General features: G+C 46.6%; 1 protein-coding gene across 1 annotated transcript in view; it reads right to left on the reverse strand.

The window, feature by feature from the left end:
• LOC128425534 (nebulin) overlaps positions 1-23,773 on the reverse strand; it is a 33,927-nt gene that overhangs the window by 8,389 nt on the left and 1,765 nt on the right. The window contains exons 3-55 of the mRNA XM_053412166.1: positions 23,411-23,512; positions 23,129-23,239; positions 22,925-23,035; positions 22,638-22,748; positions 22,314-22,424; positions 21,780-21,893; positions 21,561-21,671; positions 21,359-21,469; positions 21,165-21,275; positions 20,887-20,997; positions 20,226-20,336; positions 20,011-20,121; positions 19,765-19,875; positions 19,457-19,564; positions 19,268-19,378; positions 19,073-19,183; positions 18,580-18,690; positions 18,280-18,390; positions 18,086-18,196; positions 17,692-17,802; positions 17,456-17,566; positions 16,694-16,801; positions 16,272-16,382; positions 15,512-15,622; positions 15,176-15,286; positions 14,950-15,060; positions 14,533-14,643; positions 14,008-14,118; positions 13,642-13,752; positions 13,446-13,553; positions 12,482-12,586; positions 11,687-11,797; positions 11,439-11,549; positions 11,175-11,285; positions 10,622-10,732; positions 10,418-10,528; positions 9,946-10,053; positions 9,134-9,244; positions 8,557-8,667; positions 8,314-8,370; positions 8,202-8,258; positions 6,346-6,456; positions 6,162-6,272; positions 5,958-6,065; positions 5,767-5,877; positions 5,565-5,672; positions 5,358-5,468; positions 4,633-4,743; positions 2,457-2,567; positions 2,113-2,214; positions 1,783-1,887; positions 1,371-1,484; positions 145-462 (exon numbers count right to left, since the gene is read on the reverse strand). Of these exons, the coding sequence (XP_053268141.1) occupies positions 145-462; positions 1,371-1,484; positions 1,783-1,887; positions 2,113-2,214; positions 2,457-2,567; positions 4,633-4,743; positions 5,358-5,468; positions 5,565-5,672; positions 5,767-5,877; positions 5,958-6,065; positions 6,162-6,272; positions 6,346-6,456; positions 8,202-8,258; positions 8,314-8,370; positions 8,557-8,667; positions 9,134-9,244; positions 9,946-10,053; positions 10,418-10,528; positions 10,622-10,732; positions 11,175-11,285; positions 11,439-11,549; positions 11,687-11,797; positions 12,482-12,586; positions 13,446-13,553; positions 13,642-13,752; positions 14,008-14,118; positions 14,533-14,643; positions 14,950-15,060; positions 15,176-15,286; positions 15,512-15,622; positions 16,272-16,382; positions 16,694-16,801; positions 17,456-17,566; positions 17,692-17,802; positions 18,086-18,196; positions 18,280-18,390; positions 18,580-18,690; positions 19,073-19,183; positions 19,268-19,378; positions 19,457-19,564; positions 19,765-19,875; positions 20,011-20,121; positions 20,226-20,336; positions 20,887-20,997; positions 21,165-21,275; positions 21,359-21,469; positions 21,561-21,671; positions 21,780-21,893; positions 22,314-22,424; positions 22,638-22,748; positions 22,925-23,035; positions 23,129-23,239; positions 23,411-23,512 (5,940 nt within the window). The remainder of the gene's footprint in view (positions 1-144; positions 463-1,370; positions 1,485-1,782; positions 1,888-2,112; positions 2,215-2,456; positions 2,568-4,632; positions 4,744-5,357; positions 5,469-5,564; positions 5,673-5,766; positions 5,878-5,957; positions 6,066-6,161; positions 6,273-6,345; positions 6,457-8,201; positions 8,259-8,313; positions 8,371-8,556; positions 8,668-9,133; positions 9,245-9,945; positions 10,054-10,417; positions 10,529-10,621; positions 10,733-11,174; positions 11,286-11,438; positions 11,550-11,686; positions 11,798-12,481; positions 12,587-13,445; positions 13,554-13,641; positions 13,753-14,007; positions 14,119-14,532; positions 14,644-14,949; positions 15,061-15,175; positions 15,287-15,511; positions 15,623-16,271; positions 16,383-16,693; positions 16,802-17,455; positions 17,567-17,691; positions 17,803-18,085; positions 18,197-18,279; positions 18,391-18,579; positions 18,691-19,072; positions 19,184-19,267; positions 19,379-19,456; positions 19,565-19,764; positions 19,876-20,010; positions 20,122-20,225; positions 20,337-20,886; positions 20,998-21,164; positions 21,276-21,358; positions 21,470-21,560; positions 21,672-21,779; positions 21,894-22,313; positions 22,425-22,637; positions 22,749-22,924; positions 23,036-23,128; positions 23,240-23,410; positions 23,513-23,773) is intronic.

The raw sequence follows: 23,773 nt of genomic DNA on the forward strand, positions 1-23,773 counted from the left end.
GGACGAGAGAGAGAGAGAGAGAGAGAGAGAGAGAGAGAGAGAGAGAGAGAGAGAGAGAGAGAGAGAGAGAGAGAGAGAGAGAGAGAGAGAGAGAGAGAGAGAGAGAGAGAGAGAGAGAGAGAGGAGGAGGAAGCGTCCCCTGACCTGACTGTGCAGTACTGCGTTCTCCCTGTGGTGGAGCTGCTCAGCTGTGTCCACAGCAACATGGTACTGGGCCTTGGATTGCTCGTAATCCTTCTTATACTCCACCTGCACACACACACACAGACACACACAGACACACACACACACAGTAGGAACGTTATCGGTCTGAGGTGCAGATACAGGTTGTCTCGTGTGTGGACTGCAGCTGCTGACGTTGCTCTGCAGCTTGCTGGCGTGCAGGACGTGCTCCAGCTGCAGCAGGTTGGGCAGGTCCGAGGATCCCTCAGGCTTCTGGTTCTGGTTGGTTTTATACTTCACCTGAGGGACGGAGAACATGTTTCCATCAGGGGGTCAATGTTTTTAAAAGCTGAACTTCAGATAATCACCTCCAACGAGGAGGTTTTGTTTTCATCTGTGTGTTTGTTTGTTAGCAGGACCACGCAACAACCACACAACCGATATTCATCACACTTTGTGGAGGTTGTGCATGACCACGATAAACGGGCAGATCCTCCAACATGGAAGGAGAGGAGATCAGCCTGGATGGAGGAACCAGGTGAAGCAGGAGAGCTCCTCCTCTTTCAGGCCCTTTTTAAAAAACACCCTGATTTTAACCTCGGACTAAGAGAAGTGTGTTTGTTTGTTTGTTAGCAGCATCGCACAAAACCCTCTGCACAGATTAGCACCAGGTGAACACAACACACGCCTGCAGCTGTGTTCACTCGGTGGAAATGTGTTTCTCCACTTGAGTCTCCTCGCACATCCACGATCGTTTGAAGCCCCCCCACGCCAGAATCTGTTTGAGCCTGAGCCCAAAAACAGACCTGCCCTTCCCATGATGCTCAGCGGGCGGCGCGCTACACAACAGGAAGTTATGTAACCCAGAGAAGTGGAGCGGCTCCTTTCTGTGGCTGTGTGGGCAACAGTGTGTGTGTGTGTGCGGGACCTTGTTTGTGTGGTCATGTTTAATGTGCATGTGTGTGTTTGTGTGTGTCTCCAGCTCCATCCCACAATCCCTCGCCATTTGCTTCAGAAAGGTTTCCATGGTTACACCCACACAACAGACTGAATTTCAGAGTGTGAGTCAAAGAGAGACACACACACACACACACACACCCACACAGACACACACACACACAGCTGAGGATTTCTTTCAGGATCTGTGAGTCGAGGTGTAAAAGTCCCAGAGACAGTAACACAACCATGTGACCACATGACCCACTCACCTGACTGGCCAGGGCAGAGGCAGCTTGTGTGTGTTTGAAGGACACACACTCCAGTGGGTTGTAACGAGGCTTCTGGTCCTTTAAGTGTCTGTGGAAGTTCTCCTTATACTTCACCTGCAGGGGGCGCACAGAGGGGGGGGGGGGGGGGTCAACATGTTCATGTACCAGGAAAAGTCGTAACAAGTCGCACAACGTGTCAACTGTATGTGCACATCGGTCCTGAAAGGTACAAGACCGTTTGAACCACTAGGTGGCACATTGAGCCATGTTCAACTTGATTATATAAATATTAATGTGTTTCATCAAAGATCAGTGAAGTAATCCTGTTCACAGCTCAATCTCTGTGTGTGTCTGTGTGTGTGTTTGTGTGTGTGTTTGTGTGTTTGTGTGTGTGTTTGTGTGTGTGTGTTACCTGACTGGCCAGTTTTGAAACCTCCTTGGCGTGCTGGATGTCTGTTCTGGCCAAAAGAGAGACGTCGCTGTAAACCAGCTGCTTTGTGTTACTCTTATAGGCCACCTGTGGACACACACACACACACACACACACACACACACACACACACACACACACACACTCTTCTATAATGGCAATTCAGTGTTAACATCAGAACGTTTAGACAACAGCTGGTGAACAAGACTGTCGTAATGGAATTGAATGTTGCGGTTACATGTTCCCTCACACACACTCACACACACAAACACACACACACACACACACACACACACACAGACACACACTCACATTGCTGGCCAGTTTGGAAGCGTTGGTGGCGCTGATGATGTCCGGTCTGTCTGCTGCTGAGTTGTAGTGATGAAGCTCCTCTCTGTCTTTTCTGTAGCTGACCTGGGATCAGTAGCAAGTTAGTTACTTTTGTATGAAATCAATAATCACAAAGTGCATTACAAGTAAAACTAAAAGAGTCGACCATAATAAGTCTGATTAGATGTTGCAGGCCACGTGGGAGCGTTGGTGATTCGATCTCGTTACAAATCAGGAAAACAAAAAAGAGAAAAACCTTCAGTTCTGTGAGTGAACATCAAAGACAAGATGTTGTGTACGTCTGCTGAGTAGATGTGTGTATTTACGTTGCTCTGGTTCTTGTTGACCTCCATGGCGTGCTCCACCTCGGGCAGCGTCTTCATGTTGGTGTAGCTGGACTTCCCCTTCTCACGGTTGTACTTCTCCTTGTAAGACTTCTGCAGAGAAGAGAGGAGAGGGACAGATTGAGGAGGAGCAGGAGGAAACTGGAATCACCTCAGTGCACATTCTGTTTTCTGTTTCCAGACTCATATGAGATCACTGTGACCTTTGACCTCTCACATCTAATCAGTTGACCTTGGAGCCCAAGTGGAACTTTTGATAATCTATGTCAGATTCACCATCAGCCCCAGCGGACCCCCAACTGAGGTTAGTCCCTAACATCTGCTGGTGGCCACTAACACCTGCTAACATCTAGTAGATGTTCCTTCAAGGCTCAAAGGAATGGGACGGACGATCTGAGGACATCTTTCCCTCGATCACTGAGACATGAATAAAAACGAAAAGGGCAAAAAGAGAAAGAGAAGAAGAGGACAGGAAGACAGGAAGTGAGACAGAAGAGACGACGGATCCGAGGGAGAAAACATCTCATGACTAATTCAGCCTCGTTCGTTCGGCTAAAAATAAGATGAGCTGCATCCAGCCGTGAAAATGAGAAATCAACATTTAAACCTGAAGGATTAAAGAACTCGACTGAACGTCCTGACTCATCACAGGACTTTGTGGTTTCCTGTGTGAATCTGGAATAAAAACCATCAGTTCAAATGTATTAATTCATAGTTATTTAATAATTTATGGAAGGTAAAGGATTATTTAGTTGATGTTTCTATATTTTTTTTATCTTTTATCGCATATTTAGAGTTAAATGTGTGAAATCTGGTTCAGGTCCTGATAGAAATCTGGATCTAGAGAAGTTAAAGAGGAAAGTTGAGCCGTGACAGAGATACGAGCTCTGAGTGATAAATTCACTTGTTATGTATTTAATTAGATTTATTTGTTGATGTATTTTATTCCACATTGTTTAAGTTTATTGAATTCATTCAATCAGACACCAGGGAAAACTCAGCACCCAACAAATTAATTGTTTTTCCAATTACAAATCAACAGAATAATTAAAGTCTTGATGAAATAAATGAAATAATGGTTTAAGAACTTGGAGTAAGGTCGTCCCTGTTGTGTCTGTGTGCTCTGTGTGTGAGGTCAGTTGTGTTGTTCTGGAGGTGTGCAGACAGTGGGACGGTCTGTTGTGTTGTTCTGGAGGTGTGCAGACAGTGGGATAGTCTGTTGTGTTGTTTTTGAGTTGTGCACACAGTGAGACGGTCTGTTGTGTTGTGTTGGAGGTGTGCAGACAGTGGGACGGTCAGTTGTGTTGTGTTGGAGGTGTGTAGACAGTCTGTTGTGTTGTACGCTCCAGTTAGCGTCTCATTGCTCGGTCAGCAGACGTGAAAGCTTCGTGCCCCAGTTTCCCCCGAGCCTTTGATCCCCCCCCCCCCCCTGGGGCCGACTGACCGTGAGCACTGACCCGTGTGAACCGACTGGTTGAAAAGAGACGAAGCTGCAGACACACAAGATGTCTGGTTTCACCTCTGCAGCTGGTTCACGGTGAAACGGGCCCTGGTGGTACTTGACCTTCATCAGGATCTGAAGGTCACGACCTCCTTCCTGCTGCAGGTTCTCTCTGTTAACGTTGTGTTCTCTCACAGGTTCTGAGCATGAATCCTTCGAAATGTCCGTCTGTCCCAGTTTATAAGCATCAACCAGACAGCGCTGTGTGTGTGTGTGTGTGTGTGTGTGTGTGTCTGTGTGTGTGCAGGCAGTAGGTCAGTGTCTGTGTCCTCAGGCTGTAGAGCACAACACAGCTGCTCTCTGTGTTCACGCCTCGATGACATGACACCGACTCTGATCGTGTTCTTGTGTCTCCAGCGTCTTCTCTCCTCAGCTGCTACACAACAAACAACCTGATCCTGGTGGAGGATGAGGAACCGGCCAAGAACCAAGAACAAGAACAAGAACATCCACTTCAGAGCCTTTCTCTGTTTGTGTGTTTGTGAACGAGATGTGATGTGGAACCAGAGGTTTCTCTAACATCTTTAACACTAGACTTCACGTGCTGATGATTAACTACTTTAACACGACTGAAGGATTTTGATCCCTTTAGAAACCAGATCTGTATCTCAGTGTAAAGACGTGAGTTAGAATCTCCTGACGCTGCCGGGGACTCACATCGCTCTGCGTCCTGCTCAGCTCTTTGGCGAACACGGTCTCGATGGTCTGGGGCATCTGTGCGTACAGACTGCAGCCGGCGTCCTTCTTCCCCTCCTGCCGGTACGCCTTCTGCAACACAACACAACACAACATGTCATTTAGCTGATGCTTTTGTCCTGAGCGACTTACATTTTTAGTGCAGTCAGCATCTATGAGAGGCCATTTAGGGGTTCAGTATCTTGCCAAGGACACTTCGGCATGCAGATGGGGACGAGTGGGGATTGAACCGGCAAACCTTCATGTTGGAGAACGCCCACTCTACCCCCTAGGCCACACCGCCCCTTACCAGACCTTTAACTGTGCAGCGCATCCGAGGATCCCTTTGTTTCAACAGTAACTTGTGTATTATAAACCATAATGAATATATTGCAGATTTGACTTAAATTCTTACTTTTTCTAAATAGTATAAATCACAATATGATCAAGTCTAAAGGACGACAGATCTCAGTCAGAGGATAATGGATTTTAAATCTGTAATAAAATGAATAATAAGAGTTTGTTTAATGGTTGTTTGTTCAAAACTTTACACAAACAAGCAGCATCGTGATTATTGTGATGTTAATGTGTTTGATCAGAGAGCAGATCAATACTTTAGTTTACAGCTCAGAGACACTTTGTTCTCCAGCAGGTGAAGAGGACGTCCGAGTTTGTCTCATGAAGACTGAAGACTCCAGTGGACGTACCTCACTGTGCAGCTGCGTCTGCTCCTTGGCATGTCGAGTGTCTTTGGTCTCCGGCAGCAGAGAATACAAACTGTTCCCCAGCTCCTTCTTACCGGCCTCCTTGTATTTACTCTGAGATGAGAACACAACATCGGATCAATACCTGCACAGACACACACACACACACACACAGGACACAACCCTGCACAGGTTGTTATCACTTCCCACCTCGCTGTGTGTCTCGTTCATCTCTCTGACAAACTGAGTGTGCAGCGTGTCCGGCAGCAGAGAGAACAGAGCGTTGGGCAGATCCTCTTTGTCCTTCTTGTACTTTGTCTGAGAGACGACAACACAGACACACAACCTCAAGTAAACACACAGGCTTGTATTTTAATTGTCAGTTTATTAAACAATCTTTGGGATAAACAACCTCACTCTGAAGTTCAGACATCTGCTTCGCAAACTCCATCTCGTTGGTTTCTGTCATCTGGTGGAACTCAGTGGTGCTGACCTCCTGTCGACCTCTCTGCTTGTATTTACTCTGGGAGACAAACAGGAGGAGAAGATGAGGAGGCAGGAGAGGAGGAGGTCTGAGGGAGTGAGGACCTCACGTGGACCCACCTCGCTCTGCAGGTCCATGGCGGCTCTAGCTAACTTCATCTCCCCGGTCTCCGGCAGCAGAGAGTACAGGTTGGTGCTCAGCTCTTTCTTCCCTTCTGTGTACTTCACCTGGAGGAGACAGACACTGAGCTGACATCCGGGTCCTTCCAGCACAGACACAGTGATGAGTCCCATGTGGGGGGGGGGGGGGGGGGGGGAGCTCACCTGACTCTGCAGCTCGGACGTCTCCTTCGCATGCTGCGTCTCCAGAGTTTCAGGGAGCTGATGGTACAGACAGCTGCTCGCCTCCTTCCTGCTCGCCTCCTTGTACTTGGTCTGAAGGAAAACATCCAGAGTCAGAAAATAAAGATCCTCCTGCTCCTGGAGAAAAGAGTTCCATGTCCCTCACCTCGCTCTGCAGCTCAGAGACGCTTCTGGCGAGCTGCGTCTCGGACGTCTCTGGCAGCTGAGAGTAGAAGCTCTGAGACAGGCCCCTGATCCCGTCCTCTCTGTATTTACTCTGCAGAAGACAGAGACACTGAGACACAGAGACACTGAGACACTGAGACACAGAGACACTGAGACACTGAGACACTGAGACACAGAGACACTTAGACACAGAGACACTGAGACACTGAGACACAGAGACACAGAGACACTTAGACACTGAGAGACTGAGACACTGAGACACAGAGACACAGAGACACTTAGACACTGAGAGACTGAGACACAGAGACACAGAGACACTGAGACACTGAGACATTGAGACACTGAGACACGGAGACACAGAGACACGGAGACACGGAGACACAGAGACACTGAGAGACACTGAGACACAGAGACACTGAGACACTGAGACACAGAGACACAGAGACACAGAGACACTTAGACACTTAGACACTTAGACACTGAGAGACTGAGACACTGAGACACTGAGACACTGAGACACAGAGACGCGGAGACACGGAGACACTGAGACACTGAGACACAGAGACACTGAGACAGAGAAACACAGAGACACTGAGAGACACAGAGACACTGAGAGACACAGAGACACTGAGACACAGAGACACTGAGACAGAGAGACACAGAGACACTGAGAGACACAGAGACACTGAGACACTGAGACACAGAGACACTGAGACACAGAGACACTGAGAGACACAGAGACAGAGAGACACTGAGACACAGAGACACTGAGAGACACAGAGACACTGAGACACTGAGACACAGAGACACAGAGACACTTAGACACTGAGAGACTGAGACACTGAGACACAGAGACACAGAGACACTTAGACACTGAGAGACTGAGACACAGAGACACAGAGACACTGAGACACTGAGACATTGAGACACTGAGACACGGAGACACAGAGACACGGAGACACGGAGACACGGAGACACAGAGACACTGAGAGACACTGAGACACAGAGACACTGAGACACTGAGACACAGAGACACAGAGACACAGAGACACAGAGACACTTAGACACTTAGACACTGAGAGACTGAGACACTGAGACACTGAGACACTGAGACACAGAGACGCTGAGACACAGAGACACTGAGACGTGGAGACACTGAGACACTGAGAGACACAGAGACACTGAGACACTGAGACACAGAGACACAGAGACACTGAGACACAGAGACGCTGAGACACAGAGACACTGAGACGTGGAGACACAGAGACACAGAGACACTGAGACTCTGAGACACAGAGACACTGAGACATTGAGACACAGAGACACAGAGACACTGAGACACAGAGACACAGAGACACTGAGACACGGAGACACTGAGACACTGAGACGTGGAGACACTGAGACACTGAGACACAGAGACACAGAGACACTGAGACACTGAGACACAGAGACACTGAGACACAGAGACACTGAGACACTGAGACGTGGAGACACTGAGACACTGAGACACAGAGACACAGAGACACTGAGACACAGAGACACTGAGACACTGAGACACAGAGACGCTGAGACACAGAGACACTGAGACGTGGAGACACTGAGACACTGAGACACAGAGACACAGAGACACTGAGACACAGAGACACTGAGACACAGAGACACTGAGACACTGAGACACAGAGACGCTGAGACACAGAGACACAGAGACACAGAGACACTGAGACACAGAGACGCTGAGACGCGGAGACACTGAGACACTGAGACACTGAGACACTGAGACAAAGAGACACAGAGACACAGAGACACTGAGACGTGGAGACACTGAGACACTGAGACACTGAGACGCTGAGACGCTGAGACGCTGAGACGCAGAGACGCAGAGACGCAGAGACGCTGAGACACAGAGACACTGAGACACTGAGACACAGAGACACAGAGACACTGAGACACTGAGACACTGAGACGCAGAGACGCAGAGACGCAGAGACGCTGAGACACAGAGACACTGAGACACAGAGACACAGAGACACTGAGACACAGAGACACAGAGACACAGAGACACTGAGACACTGAGACACAGAGACACTGAGACACAGAGACACAGAGACACAGAGACACTGAGACACTGAGACAGACGACTTCAAACTCATTCACAGGTCAGGACTCTGTGTTCGGGGTCAGGTGTGTTTACCTCGCTGTGCAGGTCGGACATCTTGGCGGCGAGCTGCGTCTCGGTCGTCTGCGGCAGCTGAGCGTACAAGCTGGACGACATCAAGCTCCTCCCACTCTCCTTGTACTTGTTCTGAAGGAGCAGCAGCAGATTCCAGTTTAACTTCACCTCTGACTTTATTCTCACAGGGATGAGAGACACAGCTCCTCTCCTGGGAGCTGGTTTAGACGTTTAGCTTCAGCATCGATTTGAACACATTGGCCCTGAGAGGTGGAAGTCGGTTCGAAACCCTCGGTGGTGTTTTGAGCCATGTTCGACACATAAATGCAGATTTTGAATTGTGGTAATAAAACCAAAGAACAGTCTTATAATGTTTTTAAAACACGTGGAGGTGCAGAAACTCTTTGATTCGGCCTCCTGCTCGTTTGACCTCCTGCAGCAAACAGACTCAAACTCTATTCACGACTGGAAACACTAAATATTAGATGACAAACGAAGACAAGGAATCCATCTCTAAAATGTTTTGATGCTCAAACAGTGAACATCAGGGGAAGTGAAGAAGTGAATAAGTGAATAAGTGAATAATAGATGTGTGCACCTGGCTCTGCAGCTCAGTAACCTCTTTGACGTGCAGCATCTCCAGAGTCTCCGGCAGCCGGTGGAACAGAGCGCTGCCGGCTTCTTTCTTAGCTGCTTCCTTGTATTTGACCTGCAGGAAAAACACATGTTGACAGCTGCTCTGTCACATGTTAACACACAACATGATAACACACAATAATATGTGTTGAATTGTCCCAAACAAGATTCTGCCAACCGGTGAAGCATCAGGTGCTGCTGACTTGTTTCACCTTCAGTAATATCACTGTGAGCGTGACCACTGAAATCGAACATGAACATCGGTCTGTTTCATTGGCTCCAGACATTTTCTGGAGTTTATGTTTCTCATGTGAAGAAGCAGCAGGAAGTGGACTGGGTCAAAGTCTGAAGAAGAACTAGAGTGATGGAAATGGCTGCAGATTTTTTTTTTTGACTTTCTGAATTTATGGAATTTGACTGTGGATCCGAGGATGTCAGGGAAAAAAAAAGTGAAAAATCATCTCTCAGATTAAACAAATTGTCGATCGATGTCTGATTCACATCGAAACCAAGGGACAGAAGAGAATTGTGTTTTTTAAAAGAGAATAAAAATAATTTGTTCCAGCAGCACGAGGAGAGAGAGAGACAGACGGAGGCGTCCAGCAGCTCTGACTGTGTTTCTGATAACGAGACCAGAATAGACCAGTGCTTCACTGGAATGTGTGAACATGGAGAAGACACACGCACACACATGAACACACACACACACACATGTTCTCTGTTGGTGATATTCTGCATGTTTCACACTGCATCCACTCTAACACAAGGCCTCACCTCGCTGTGCGTCTCGTTCATCTCTTTGACAAACTGAGTGTGCAGAGTGTCGGGCAGCAGAGAGAACAGAGTGTTGGACAGATCCTCTTTGTCCTTCTTGTACGTGACCTCGACAACACACAGGAAACAACTATCGTCACTTGTGTTTCATTCTGTGGCTTCTGAATTATATTCGTCTACTTCACAGAAATGTTTCTACCAATAAAGATAATCAAGCTCAAGAGTCAATTCAGGGACAAAAAACGTTGGAAAACTTTCTCACAATGTCAAAGAAAGTGAAATTCCTGTATCTGCACAAAATGTAAAATCCACTCAGTAGTTTTAACGGATGACATCATGACCTCCTTGTTAAACACTACATACTCCTGTGCACTGTAATCAATAACTCTATCAGTGCTCATTGAATAAAAAGTCTTCTCCAGCTGCTGTGATCAGATGAACCATCGGAGGCCGTGGAGGTTCAGGTCCTCACCTCGCTCTGGATCTCAGACACGTGTTTGGCAAACTGCGTCTCGGCCGTCTCGGGGAGGAGCGAGTACAGGTTCCTCCCGGCGTCCTTCTTCCCCTCGTCTCTGTACTTCACCTGAGACACAAGAGACAGAGAGAGAAGTGAGCTCCCGTCACCACCTGCACCCTGTGGACACTCCGTCCCTCACACCTGGACTCTGTCTCTCACCTGGCTGTAAATGTCCCCCAGATGCTTCGCCAGCTGTGTCTCTGTGGTTTCAGGCAGTCGGTGGTAGAGGGAGTCTCTGGCCTCCATCTTACCGTCCTGTTTGTACTTCACCTGCACAGACAGACGGCAGGAGGACAGATCCTGACTCCAGGTCACACAACTGATGAAGAACAGCTTTTTAAACTGAATTAAACTTTTCTTCCTTCCTGCTGAAGACGGATGAACACAAACGATCCCTTCTTCACTTTGCCAGAGACAACAAGTCTTTTAATTTACTGTCAGCTGCCATTGAAAGGCAGTTTAAAGAGCAGTGGGACAGAAGCAGCCTGTTAACATCAGGACGGAGACACGTCCTCCAGATGAGATCTTTCCACAGCAGAATTTAAACGTCATGTCCGGCCCCCTGCTGCTCTACAAGCTCCGCCCCTGCTGCTCTACAGACTCCGCCCCTGCTGCTCTACAGGCTCCGCCCCTGCTGCTCTACAGACTATCTACAGACGCTATAGTCTGCACATGTTTATGACTGAGGTTCTTCTCCCCGGCTCCTCAGTACCTGACTCTGCAGCTGGGACACCTCTTTGGAGTGCAGCGTGTCCAGAGTCTCCGGCAGCTTCGAGTACAGAGAGCTGCTCACCTCCTTCTTCCCTGCTTCTTTGTATTTGGCCTAAAATCACAAGACGAAACATTTTGCACATTTTCCATGAAACATAAAGAGTGTGACAGGAAAGTCAAGAGTTAGATGTTGACTCAGGATCCTCGAGGACGAGCTGGAAACGTGGCCAAGGTCTGGGATGGAAGAGAAGGGATGAAATCTCACCTCACTCTGTATTTCAGAAACAGTTTTGGCAAACTGGATTTCGTTGGTGTCTGGCAGCTGGGAGTAAACACTGAGCGTCTGACCCTTCTTCCCACTTTCTTTGTACTTGTTCTAGAGACAAGACGACACGTGCACTGTTTATCATCTTGTTTTTTGTAATAAATTCTTCTAGAAAAAATCAGAGCAGTGCAAAAAAGAAAAGAGATAAAGAAATGGAGGAACGATGGAAACAGTGTGAAGCTCTGCACCTCGCTCTGCAGCTCCGTCATCTCCCGGGCGAACTGCGTCTCTGTGGTTTCAGGAAGCTGTGAGTAAAGAGACGTCATCATCTCCTTCCTCCCGTCATCTTTGTACTTTCTCTGTCGGAAACACAAACAGTAGAACTTTGACCACCAAAGTGGAATCAGTTCATCCGAGATTCTACGTGAACATTTGTACCAAATTTGAAGAACTACCCTGAAGGCGTTCTTCAGATATCGTGTTCACACAACAGGACAGACACACAACCTCTAGACATTATACGTCTGGCTTCTCAAATGTACCAAGACAGTGAATGTTATTAATTTGTGACAAATTATCTTCATAAAAAATTCTGTTCCTCATTTGAAGTAAAAATGAATGTTCCCGAGGTTTTGGAGGAATTGTAGTCGAGTGTTTAGAAACTGTCCTGTTCTGGATTATTGATTCAAGGTTTAATAAAAATTTGAGAACATAAAGAAAAGAAAGACCAGATATCAAAAGATCTCTGGAGAAAAACTAGTTTGTGAGATGATTTCATCTGTTATGACTCAATAGAATAAAACCAAAGATCAGATATTTCCACTCAGTAACAGTTCCAAAGAAAATCAATATTTGAGTTTGAAGGGCGGACGCGTCGCTCCTGTGAGGTCGATAGAGGAATTGAAAGATGGAGGACAAAGAGGAAAGAGAGAGAGAGAGAGAGAGAGAGAGAGAGAGAGAGAGAGAGAGAGAGAGAGAGAGAGAGAGAGAGAGAGAGAGAGAGAGAGAGAGAGAGAGAGAGAGAGAAAGAGAGAGAGACTCACCTCGCTCTGCAGCTCTGTCGCCTCTTTAGCTCGTTTGGTCTCCAGAGTTTCAGGCAGTTTGGAGTAAAGAGCCGACTGCTGCTTCCCGCTCTGCTTGTACTTCACCTGGACACACACAGGGAATCAGTGGCGTCACTTGAACCCTCCACAGTCAAACTATCTTTAACTTCTCAGGACGTCCCTCAGTGTTATCAGTCTCACATCCCATTGGCTGCTGTCATAGCAACCCTTCTGTGACATCACAGTCGGGCTTTATCAGCTTCCACTGAACGCTCCCTGATCCATCACCCTGCGACAGTCACTTTATTTTGTTTTGTTTGTATCTTTCTACCTTTCTAACTTCTTCTCCTGGTGCTGTTGTTTATCAGCTGAAAACTAAAGTCCAGGCCTCCTTATCTCTGAGGCGTCCACGGACAGAAATACACAACCAGTCTGACCAGTACAGACCCACAGCAGCGGCTTGTATGTTGTCACGTCCTAAAAGGTGTTTTTGTTCCTCTGTTGGGTGAAGCTGCAGCTGCTTCAAATAATTTAACAACATCTGGATCTTAATGAAAGGAATCAGACTAGATTCACCGTCCTGTAGATGTCTGTCTCAGTCTATAAACATGTGAGGCCACTGTGACCTTGAACTTTGACCTTTGACCATCAACATCTGATCAGTTCATCTGTGAGTCAAAGTGAAGATTTATAGCCAAATGTGAAAGGGTTATCTTAAAGTGAACTTAAAATAACGTGTTCACAAGGTAAAAAGGATCAAATCGAATCAGGTTCACCTTGAGTTCAAGTGAATATTTGTATGTTCTGAACTTCCCTGTGGAATTTGTAATACAAGGACAAAGACGACAGGTTCATCTTTGCTGACAGATTTTAAAATGTTCAAACATTTGTCTCTGATGTTTCTGTGAGTGTATATATTTATACACTGTAAATAAAGGTCAGTATATAGTGAGGGACTTCTCACCTCGCTGTGCGTCTCATTCATCTCTTTGACAAACTGCGTCTCCAGAGTCTCGGGCAGCAGTGAGAACAGAGTGTTGGACAGATCCTCTTTGTCCTTCTTGTATTGCACCTGGAGACGACACAGAAAAAACCAAACTACGTAAACAGAGAAAATATCACAAGTTTTCAGTGAGCGACCGGAGAAACGCAGGCCGCACCTCGCTCTGCATCTCCGACATCTCCCGGGCGAACTGCGTCTCTGGCGTCTCCGGTAGGAGGCGGTACAGAGGGGAGGACGCCTCCTTCTTACAGCCCTCTTTGTATTTCACCTGCGGCACAAGACAGACAAATAAACCAAACAAGGTGTGAAAGTGTCCCTGGAGCTCGAGCACCAGGCTTTTATTGTGAAGGACTCGATATTGCTGCTTTGAAACAGCTGAGCTTGGCACCAAGTGACCAATCACAGCAGAGGAGGCGGGACGTTTAAGTGGATTGACATCGACATTTGAATCATTACATTAACTGGGACAGATGTACCTGAGTTAGAACATGTTAGGGGACATGCAGTGTCCATGTGTCCTCACCTGGCTCTGGAGCTCCGTCACCTCCTTGGCCAACTCGGTCTGGAGAGTTTGAGGAAGGTTGGAAAACAGCGAGGACGAGGAATCCTTCTTCACGTCCTCTTTGTACCGGACCTGCAGCGGCGACAGGTGCATGCTGGGAAGTGTCTTCATATTTAAAATAATGATAACCTTCTGTTCTCATCTGTGTTTGACTGTTACTCAGTGAGCTCTTTGTTTCTCTTCTTCTCTGACTTCTGTGTTCAAGTTTCTGGCCTGATGTCAATAACCTGCAGATATTCAGTTTATCATGTTTTTAGGTAGAGCAGAGGAAACAGGGTTCACCTTGTAGCATTCAATAATTCAATTGTATTTTTAATGAACATAAACTAAAGATACTAAATGAATGAGGCTTAATTTACATCAGCTCTGTATCTGTAGCTGCACTATGGATGTGTTAGTGCTATAATTCAATTTAATTCCACTCAATAACAGATCCTAACATACATGATGTCAGACATGTGATTGTGGGGGGGGGGGGGGGGGCACCTGGCTCAGCGTGTGTGACGCCTGCCTGGCGTGTTGAGTGTCCAGGGTTTCAGCCATCGTGGAGTAGAGACAGCTGCCGGCTCCCTGCCGGCCCGACTTATGGTACTTCCTCTGAAAACAAAGGTAAAGGCCATTTTTAATAACCCTTATCATTTTGTGATTCTGTGATATTTATATAAAAACACCAGACTGAAGGACACAGCCGGCCGACGGCCACTCGGTCTAAATCTCCTGTCTCCTGATCCAGTGGTTCCCAACCTGAAGATTCAGACGCTCAGGAGACGCCGACATGAACCTAGTGCGTCCTGAGGTCAACGCCAGAGTGGGAAATATGTACGCACAACATTGTGTGTTGTTTTCAGCTCTACAGGCGACAGTGTGTGTGTCTGTTCATGAGCAGGTGTGTGGTGGTCTCACCTCGCTCTGCAGCTCAGAAACAGATTTAGCAAACTGGGTCTCAGGTGTTTCAGGCAGCTGACTGTAGAAGCTCTGACTCAGGCTCCTCCTCCCGTCCTCCTGGTACCTGTTCTGAAGACCCAAACCATCACTTCTTCAGAACCTCAACATCACAACACATCACGACGAAAAAGAAAGTGCTTCACAGTGAAACGGACAAATAATAAAGTTACTTCCTGGCTCTTACTTGGCTCTGCATGTCCGTGAGCTCTCGGGCGAACTGGGTCTCCAGCGTCTCGGGCAGCTGGTGGAACACGGGACAGGACGTCTCCCTCTTCACAGCCTCTTTATACAAGATCTACCATACACGAGACAATGGAGACAAGTCTGTGATCAAGGTTTGTGAGGTCACCTTCACCTTTGACCTTCAACATCTAATCAGGAGAGTCCGATCTCTTAGAATATTTAAACCAGATCTTAAGAGTTTCCCTCAAAGCTTGTGGAGATATCATGATTATGTGAATGTCTCTGGCCACTGACACATTGATTCTCGATGTGACAGGAACAGGAAGTGAGTGTTCACCTGGCTCTGCAGCTGCGACGCCTCCTTGGCGTGCTGCGTCTCCAGGGTCTCTGGCAGTCGATGGTACAGAGGCGTGGACGCCTGCTTCTTACTGGCCTCTTTGTATTTAGACTGAAAGACACAAAATCAGACGCTACAACTGGGATCATAGAATTTATGAAACTGGAGAGTTTTTTATTTAGGATTTCTGATTTAGGCCAAATTACCTATTTATCCAAGATTACACATAAAACAAATAAACATCATTAAAACCCTTTAAAATTCACATTATATACAATAAATGATATCAAAATGAAATAAACATGTTCCTGCTGTCCGGCAGTTTATTCCATCATTGATGAGCCTGATGTGTAGAAATGTTAAATTGTATTTGTAAGAGAACATTTTGATTAAATAAAACATAATTATCTTATGAGGATTCGTTGATCTGTCTGATCTTATTTCTTAGCTTGTTTAAATGTAGAAATATTGATGCTACTTGCATCATTTTAAAATAGCTCGGTTCGACTTTTGTTGCAGATTCCACTGGTTTTATTTATATGATTCTATGTTGGTCCCAGAACGATCGAGAGAGAAATGTGGAAGAAGAGATATGAAGCATTTAGGACATCTTTAAAATTTCAATACGCTTCTGAGGATTTGTTCAGTAAATCTGCTCCCGTGTGAATCTGCTGTTTGTGGATGGTGAATTTCTGAGTCGTATGAATTCTGCAGGAACATAAAATCAATTATAATATGTTGACTGTTGGCCTGAACCCACCTCACTCTGCAGATCTCTCAGCTCTTTGGCGTGCTGAGCCTCGACTGTGTCGGGGAGCAGAGAGAACAGGTGGACGCTCTGCTCCTTCTTACTTTCTTCTTTGTACTTGACCTTTCCAGGAAAATAAAATAAGAGGCAGAGAGAAGAGAATAAACGTTTGATGCCCGGGTGATATTTAAAAATGAGACACTGACATACACAGTTGTGTGTCATCTGCATAGAATGTGATACTTAGGGCTGTTGTACGATCACTGTACTCGGGTATGATTCAATATGTACGCTACAATTCTGAGACAAATTTTGCCAAACAATTTACGATTCATCGATTTACCTCTAGACATTGGGGAAAAGTTGAATCATATACTTCTATGACTCAATTTAGTTTGTTGCTAATGTGGAAGATGGTGGTAGAGCGGTCGTACCTCACTGAGCATCTCCGTCTGCTCCCTGGCAAACTGAGTCTCGTTGGTTTCTGGCATCAGGTGGTAAAGACTCGTGGTGTCGCTCTTTAGACTCTGCTTGTATTTCAGCTGGAGGACACACAGGGGGAAAGTTGCATCACAGCCACTTTAAATGGATTCAGAATGTTTGGAACGTACAGAACATAAAGTCGTTTTTTACAGCATGAACATGAAAAGACCAGAAAAATACAATTATTAGTATCTGGTGTTTTTTCCAACATAAAGTCAAAATGAAACAGTGATATATAGAGTTGTGTGTCGTCTGCATAGAGTGTGATACCTGTGTCAGTATTTCAGATCTAAAATGAGACATTTTTTAAATGAAAATCTCTGAAGTGGAGTTTCTGCCCAGACAAATATAAACTTGATATAATGACTGATTTAAAACTTGTTGAATACTCAATAAAGCAGCCAGGACACAGTAGACACCAAAGTATATTCTTCATCTGCCATTTTTGCCGTTTAGTAAAAAGCCATCAGATCACCAAATCCTTTCTGATTCTGATTCAGAATGTATGAAAGCCCTGAGAGGCAAGTGAGAGAAGGTCAATGAACATTTCTGTCACTTGTCAGGACTTTTTTCTTTCTTACATGTTTCACAGATGGAAAAAAACAAGAGGAACTTATTTCACATTTTCTTAAATCATAAACTCAGAGGAGAAATCGATTCAGATCAGATTTATTTCTCTGAGGCTGCCAGATGCTGGAGGCGTGAGCAGGCACCTGACTCTGCAGCCGGGAAGCCTCTCTGGCGTGTTGAGTATCCAGAGTCTCCGGTAGAGTCGAGTACAAAGAGCGGCTCCCTCTTCTCTGTCCGGCTGCTCTGTACTTCATCTGACGGAGAAAAACGTGATAATGAAATATTGTGTTGATTCAAGCTGTTTGTGAAACACGTTGTGGCAGCAGGTGAAACATCTGAGAGCCGGATCTTCAGCGACTGAGTCGTTCTGTGGTCTCACCTCGCTGCGCTGCTCGGACACACTCTTAGCAAACAGAGTGTCGGCGGTTTCTGGAAGCTGTGAGTAGAAACTCTGAGAGAGGCTTCTCTTCCCGGCCTCCTTGTACTTACTCTGAAACACACAGATTATTTATATTAGAGGCAGATGAATCACATTAATGTTGGTTTTATCGTCACTTTCATTTAAAGCATTTACACATATTGGTCGCACGTGGCTCATAACGCCACCTAGTGTTCCAAACGGCTCGGGAGGTGAGCATGAAAAACAAATCTGTGTTTGACCGATTTGATAGAGGTGAGTTATTAATAGAACGTGTGATGAAAGGTCAGGTGACCTCTGTCTGGGTTCAGATTGTGCTCTGGTCTTTGGTTGGAGGAAGACGGTTTGCGTTCACCTCGCTCTGCATGTCCGTCATCTCCCGGGCGAAGCTGGTCTCTGAGGTGTCCGGCAGCGAGGAGTACAGCGAGCTGGACATCTCCTTCCTCCCACTCTCCTTGTACTTGATCTGTGGAGGCAACACAACATGCATGAGGACAGAGAGGAACTTGGACAAACGTTGGCACAGAAGACAAGAGGAGGAGGCCTCACCTCACTCAGCAGCTCTGCAGCTTCTTTAGCATGCTGGGTCTCCATGGTGTGAGGCAGCAGCGAGTACAGGCAGCTGTTTGCCTCTTTCTTACCCGCCTCCTTGTACTTGGTCTGCAGGTTGAAACAAACAGTCACTTCCTGCAACACGATGCATGCATATAAAATGGTTTAACCTCTGACAAGCACACTACAGGATTTAATATGAAGAGTTTGGAACTGTGACACATTGAACATCCATCAGATAGGCTTTGATTCCTTTTGGTCTGAAACCACAGAATCCTGATCAGATGGTACACGTACCTCACTCTGCAGCTCCGACAGCTGTTTGGCCAGCTGTGTCTCCGGGGTCTCCGGGAGGTGATGGTACAAACTTCTCTCAGTCTTCTGCTTCAGACCTTCTTTATACTTCAGCTGCAGGGAACGAGTGAACATCACACGGTGGTCACCACATCACAACCTCTCAGCGACACACAAATATCCACTGAGGTCCACTGACACAGAGTTAAACATCATAACAAAAAGTATTTGTAAGGATTTGACTGATGTTGACATTTCACAGACAGAGGAAGGAAAGAGACGTATTTGAGGTCTACGTGACCGTTAACCTTTGACCTTAGACCACCCAAATCAAATCAGTTAATCCTTTAGTCCCAGTAAATGCTTGAGCCACATTTGTAGATATTCCATCAAGGCGTTCCTGAGATATCGTGTTCACAATGGGATGGATGGACAACCTGATCAGAAGTGTGTGTCCCTGGAGGATTGGCCCTCACAGGATGGAGGTGTTGAGTACCTGGCTCTGGAGGTGAGACGCCTCTTTAGCGTGTTGGGTGTCGAAGGTCTCAGGTAGAAGAGAGAACAGGTTCACGCTCATCTCCTTCTTACCCTCCTCTTTATACTTCACCTGCAGAGAAGACAGAGACGTTGACGAGCAGCTTCATCCTCACAGTAGATGCTTCCCGAGGGTTTTGTGTCTCCGTTGTGTTACCTCACTGAGAAGCTCGGAGACTTCTTTAGCGTGGGCCGTCTCCAAGGTCTCAGGCAGGTGATGGAACAGACTGGAGGACAGACCTTTCTTCAGAGCCGCCTTGTACTTCAGCTGAACACAGATTATCCAGATGTAAAAACAACACAGGGGGGTGAGCAGGTCTTCAGGGACAGACAGATGTGCTCTCACCTCACTCTGCAGCTCAGACGCTTCTTTGGCGTGTAGCGTCTCCAGAGTCTCGGGCAGAGTGGAGTACAGCGAGTTGGACACGTCCTTCTTTCCTTTTCTGTACTTCATCTAAAGCAGTTCAGTGAAATGAGACATTTTGAGTATGGAAGCTTCTCGACTGCTGCTCAGCTACAAGAGGCCGTTTCAGACTCCGGAGGATGTCCACAGGTTGGATAAAGACTTTCTCCGGAGGTCGTCACACTACTCACACATGAACAACATCACAGCTCAATGCTGATAGGACAGAAGGACTTGTTCCTGTTCCTCACCTCACTCTGCAGCTCCGACACAGTTTTAACAAACTGCATGTCTGTGGTCTGCGGCAGCTGACTGTAGATACTCTGGGACATGCTCTTCATCCCGTCCTCTCTGTATTTACTCTGTTGAAAGACAGAAAGACAAACACACGAGGAGTTACAGTGACTCCTACATCACAGCCTCAGCCTGGGGGCTGTTGAAATGTTGACTGAGCTGCAGTGACATCTGATTAATGTGTGATCTCTGGGCGTTGGCACCTCGCTCTGCATGTCAGTCATCTCTCTGGCGAAGCTGGTCTGTGAAGTATCGGGCAGCGTGGAATAGAGGGAGCTGGACATCTCCTTCTTCCCACTCTCCTTGTACTTAATCTGACGGAAACATAAAACCGTACAGAGACCATGGTCTATGAAAGCAGTTTGATGGAACCCCTGAGCTCAGGGTATTGAAACAAAGACATGTGAAGACTCTGCACCTCACTGAGCAGCTCGGTCGTCTCTTTGGCGTGTTGTGTCTCCAGCGTCTCAGGGAGGAGAGAGTACAGGCAGGAAGTCACCTCCTTCTTTCCAGCTTCTTTATACTTAGTCTGCAGACATCATGAAACACAACCCGCATCAAAGTCAAGGTGGAAATCAATCAATTAATCAATCAATCAACCAACCAACCAACCAATCAACCAATCAGTCAATCTATCATCTATCTATCAATCAATCAATCAATCAACCAACCAACCAACCAATCAGTCAATCAATCAATCAACCAATCAATCACTCAATCATTTTTTCCTGAGGGCAATTTAAGTTTTGCTTTTGCTTAGAATCTAACTTTACGTTCTGTCAAGATTTTAAATTTTGCGCTTGTTTTAGCTATTTTCCGGATTTCAATGTTTCTTATTTGTGTTTACTGGGAGTGTTGGGAATATTTCTGTACTCGCCTACAGTATAAATGACATCAAACATGATCATGTGCAGATATTTCTTATATTTCACTTTGAAGTCACATTCGGTTTCTCCTGAAGTTTTAACGTCAAGTCGACACATCTTAAAAATGAAAGTGATAATTAACTGAACTAAAGTCAGAGAAGTGGTGGTTTCTCAGCAGGGAGGTGACGGGCTGTGGTCGGGGGGGGGGTGTACCTCACTCTGCAGCTCAGACAGCTGTTTGGCCAGCTGTGTCTCCGGGGTCTCCGGGAGCTGATGATACAAACTGCTCTGGATCTTCTGCTTCAGACCTTCTTTATACTTCACCTGCAGGAAGCAGCAGTGGATCGACTCACTGGACGTTAACACTCACACTCATTTCACCATTTAAATCAGCAGATGGAAAATATATTTGAGTTATAACTAGAGACAGGATTTTGAATCTCACATCCCACATGATTGGTTTGAAACGAAGGAGTGGAAGTGTTGAGTACCTGGCTCTGCAGCTGAGACGCCTCTTTAGCGTGTTGGGTGTCGATGGTCTCAGGTAACAGAGAGAACAGGTTCACGCTCATCTCCTTCTTACCCTCCTCTTTATACTTCACCTGCAGGGAACAGGTGAAGGCGACTGGTGGTGAGCGTGAGCAGCACAACAATGTCCTCACGGCTCTGTGCTGTGGGACTGTACCTGACTGAGGAGCTCGGACACTTCTTTGGCGTGAGCTGTCTCCAACGTCTCCGGGAGGAGAGAGTACAAACACGAGTTCACGTCCTTCTTCCCTGCGTCTTTGTATCGCATCTAAAGATGAAAACACTCGTCAGTGCTCACACGCTCACACAGAGGGTCAGAGCAGAGCTGACCAGTGGAGGTCGACTCCATGGTCTCTCACCTCGCTCTGCAGCTCCGCCACAGCTTTAGCAAACTGAGTCTCGGTCGTCTCTGGGAGCTGAGAGTAGAAAGTCTGAGAGAGCCTCCTCCTGCCGCCCTCCTTGTATTTACTCTGACAGGGGACAGAAGTAAACATTTATAAACATCTAAATTATCTCTATTTTGTTGACAAATCAACATATCTATCACATCATTGCTGTCGATCAACCTGCTGTCACACCTCACTCTGCATCTCAGTCATCTCTCTGGCAAACTGGATCTCTGGGGTGTCGGGGAGCTGAGAGTAAAGAGACGAGGGAGCTCCTCTAACCAGCAGCTTGGGGCGGTAGTTCACCTGTGGGACACAGAGACGGGCATTTACACACACACACACACTAATATTACACCAGTACTCCCAGTTTGGATCATCTGAAAGGTTTAGATTCAGAATAGGAGTCTCCCTTCGGGTGGACAGTTTGGGACACATAGCCGACTCTGAGCATCATACATCCACCAACTAGACAACATTTCTGGAGGGAAGGAGGATCACACCTCTTTTAAACTTCATATTTTGGAACTTTTGCTTTTAATTCATAAAGCCAGTGAAGCAGAGATAGAAAACAGGATCCACTTGAAGGTAAAAACATCAGAGTGGAAATATAGAAATGGAAAAGTCATAATCTTAGGGTACCTATCATGTTAGAGGGTGAATTTCAGAACATCAGCTTTTAAAGTGTGTGTGTGTGTGTGTCTGTGTGTGTGTGTTACACTGAACCTCGCTCTGCAGCTGCGACACCTCCAGTGCGTGCTGAATCTCCGGAGTGTCAGGAAGCTGAGAGTAGAGAGAGATGGAGGCTTTTCTCTTTCCGTCTTCTTTGTATTTTTTCTGGAGAGGAACAAGATCACATGAGATCCAGAGACTGTCTCTTTCAGTCCAACACATCTGAACAAGTCACCTGTGTCCATGAGGACACTTCTAGGGAGCTGAGGATAGTGGTGGGGTCATATTCTGAGGAAATTCTTAATTTTAGAGTTTAAAGTTGTTAAAAGACAAAGATTCTTTCAGATTAAGATGGTGAATGCATGAGCCTGAGAATACCTCGCTCTGAAACTCGTGCACGGTCTTGGCCAGCTGCATCTCGGCGGTTTCAGGGAGCTGAGAGTACAAACTGCTGCTCATCTCCTTCTTTCCTTCCTCCTTGTACTTGTTCTGAGGAGCAGGGAGAGTTTCACTGAGACGCCCACAGATAGTAAGATTTCAGTCTGTGCTAGAAAAACAGTGGAGCTGTTTCCTTCAGGCTGAAAACACTGATGAGAAGAAGTGTCGGACACATGCAACAGACAGTTAGATGAACACGAACAGAGCGAACACAGATCCAGTCTGACCTCGCTCAGCATCTCCGTCAGCTCCTTGACAAACTGAGTCTCTGTGGTTTCAGGCAGAAGAGAAAAGAGAGACGAGGAGTTCTCTATCTTCACGTTGCCTTTGTATTTAATCTGGAAAACAAACCGTGATTCAGTAAATACTATAATAACACATTGATTTCTATCAGCTGTGTCTTGTTTGAATCTGCAGGTCACGTGACCTACCTCACTCTGCAGCTCGGACGCCTCTCTGGCGTGTTGTGTCTCCGGCGTCTCCGGCAGGACGGAGTACAGAGACACCGACGCCTCCTTCTTCCCGTCCTCCTTGTACTTCGACTGAAACAGATGTGAAATGATCAAGACAGAGAGTGAGTGACGGATGGAAAAGAGGGGTGTTCAGCTGCAACATGACACTTCACCACTAGGTGTCACTACATTCTACACACTGAACCTTTAAGGTTGTTGTATTGTGTGACTGAGACGTGTGACGGTGTGTTGAGCTCAGACCTCAGATATCACAGCACTGATGTTCTTGGAGTGGATGAGTTCAGCCTCAGGAACAAACAGACTCTGACCCTTCATCTTCTCAAAGTCTTCTTTATACTTCACCTGCAGGGACGAGGAGACACGACAGAGACACTGTCAACAGAGGTTTTGTATATTTCTAACAGAGAAGCAACAAAAGACAAAATCCCGTCTCCTCTCGTGAAACCACTGATTCGTGGTAGAGGTCACTTCCTGTGTGTGAGGATGGATGGCGGCGCTGTGACGGCAGGTTTCAGACATGAGGAGTGAAGTGGAGATGGTTTCACAGAGCGGCTGACTCCACTGGAGCTGGTGAGTCATTCTGCTGCTGAGCGGCCGAGCTGC

The sequence above is a fragment of the Pleuronectes platessa genome, chromosome 20 (genome assembly GCF_947347685.1).
Source record: "Pleuronectes platessa chromosome 20, fPlePla1.1, whole genome shotgun sequence".
Taxonomy (NCBI): domain Eukaryota; kingdom Metazoa; phylum Chordata; class Actinopteri; order Pleuronectiformes; family Pleuronectidae; genus Pleuronectes; species Pleuronectes platessa.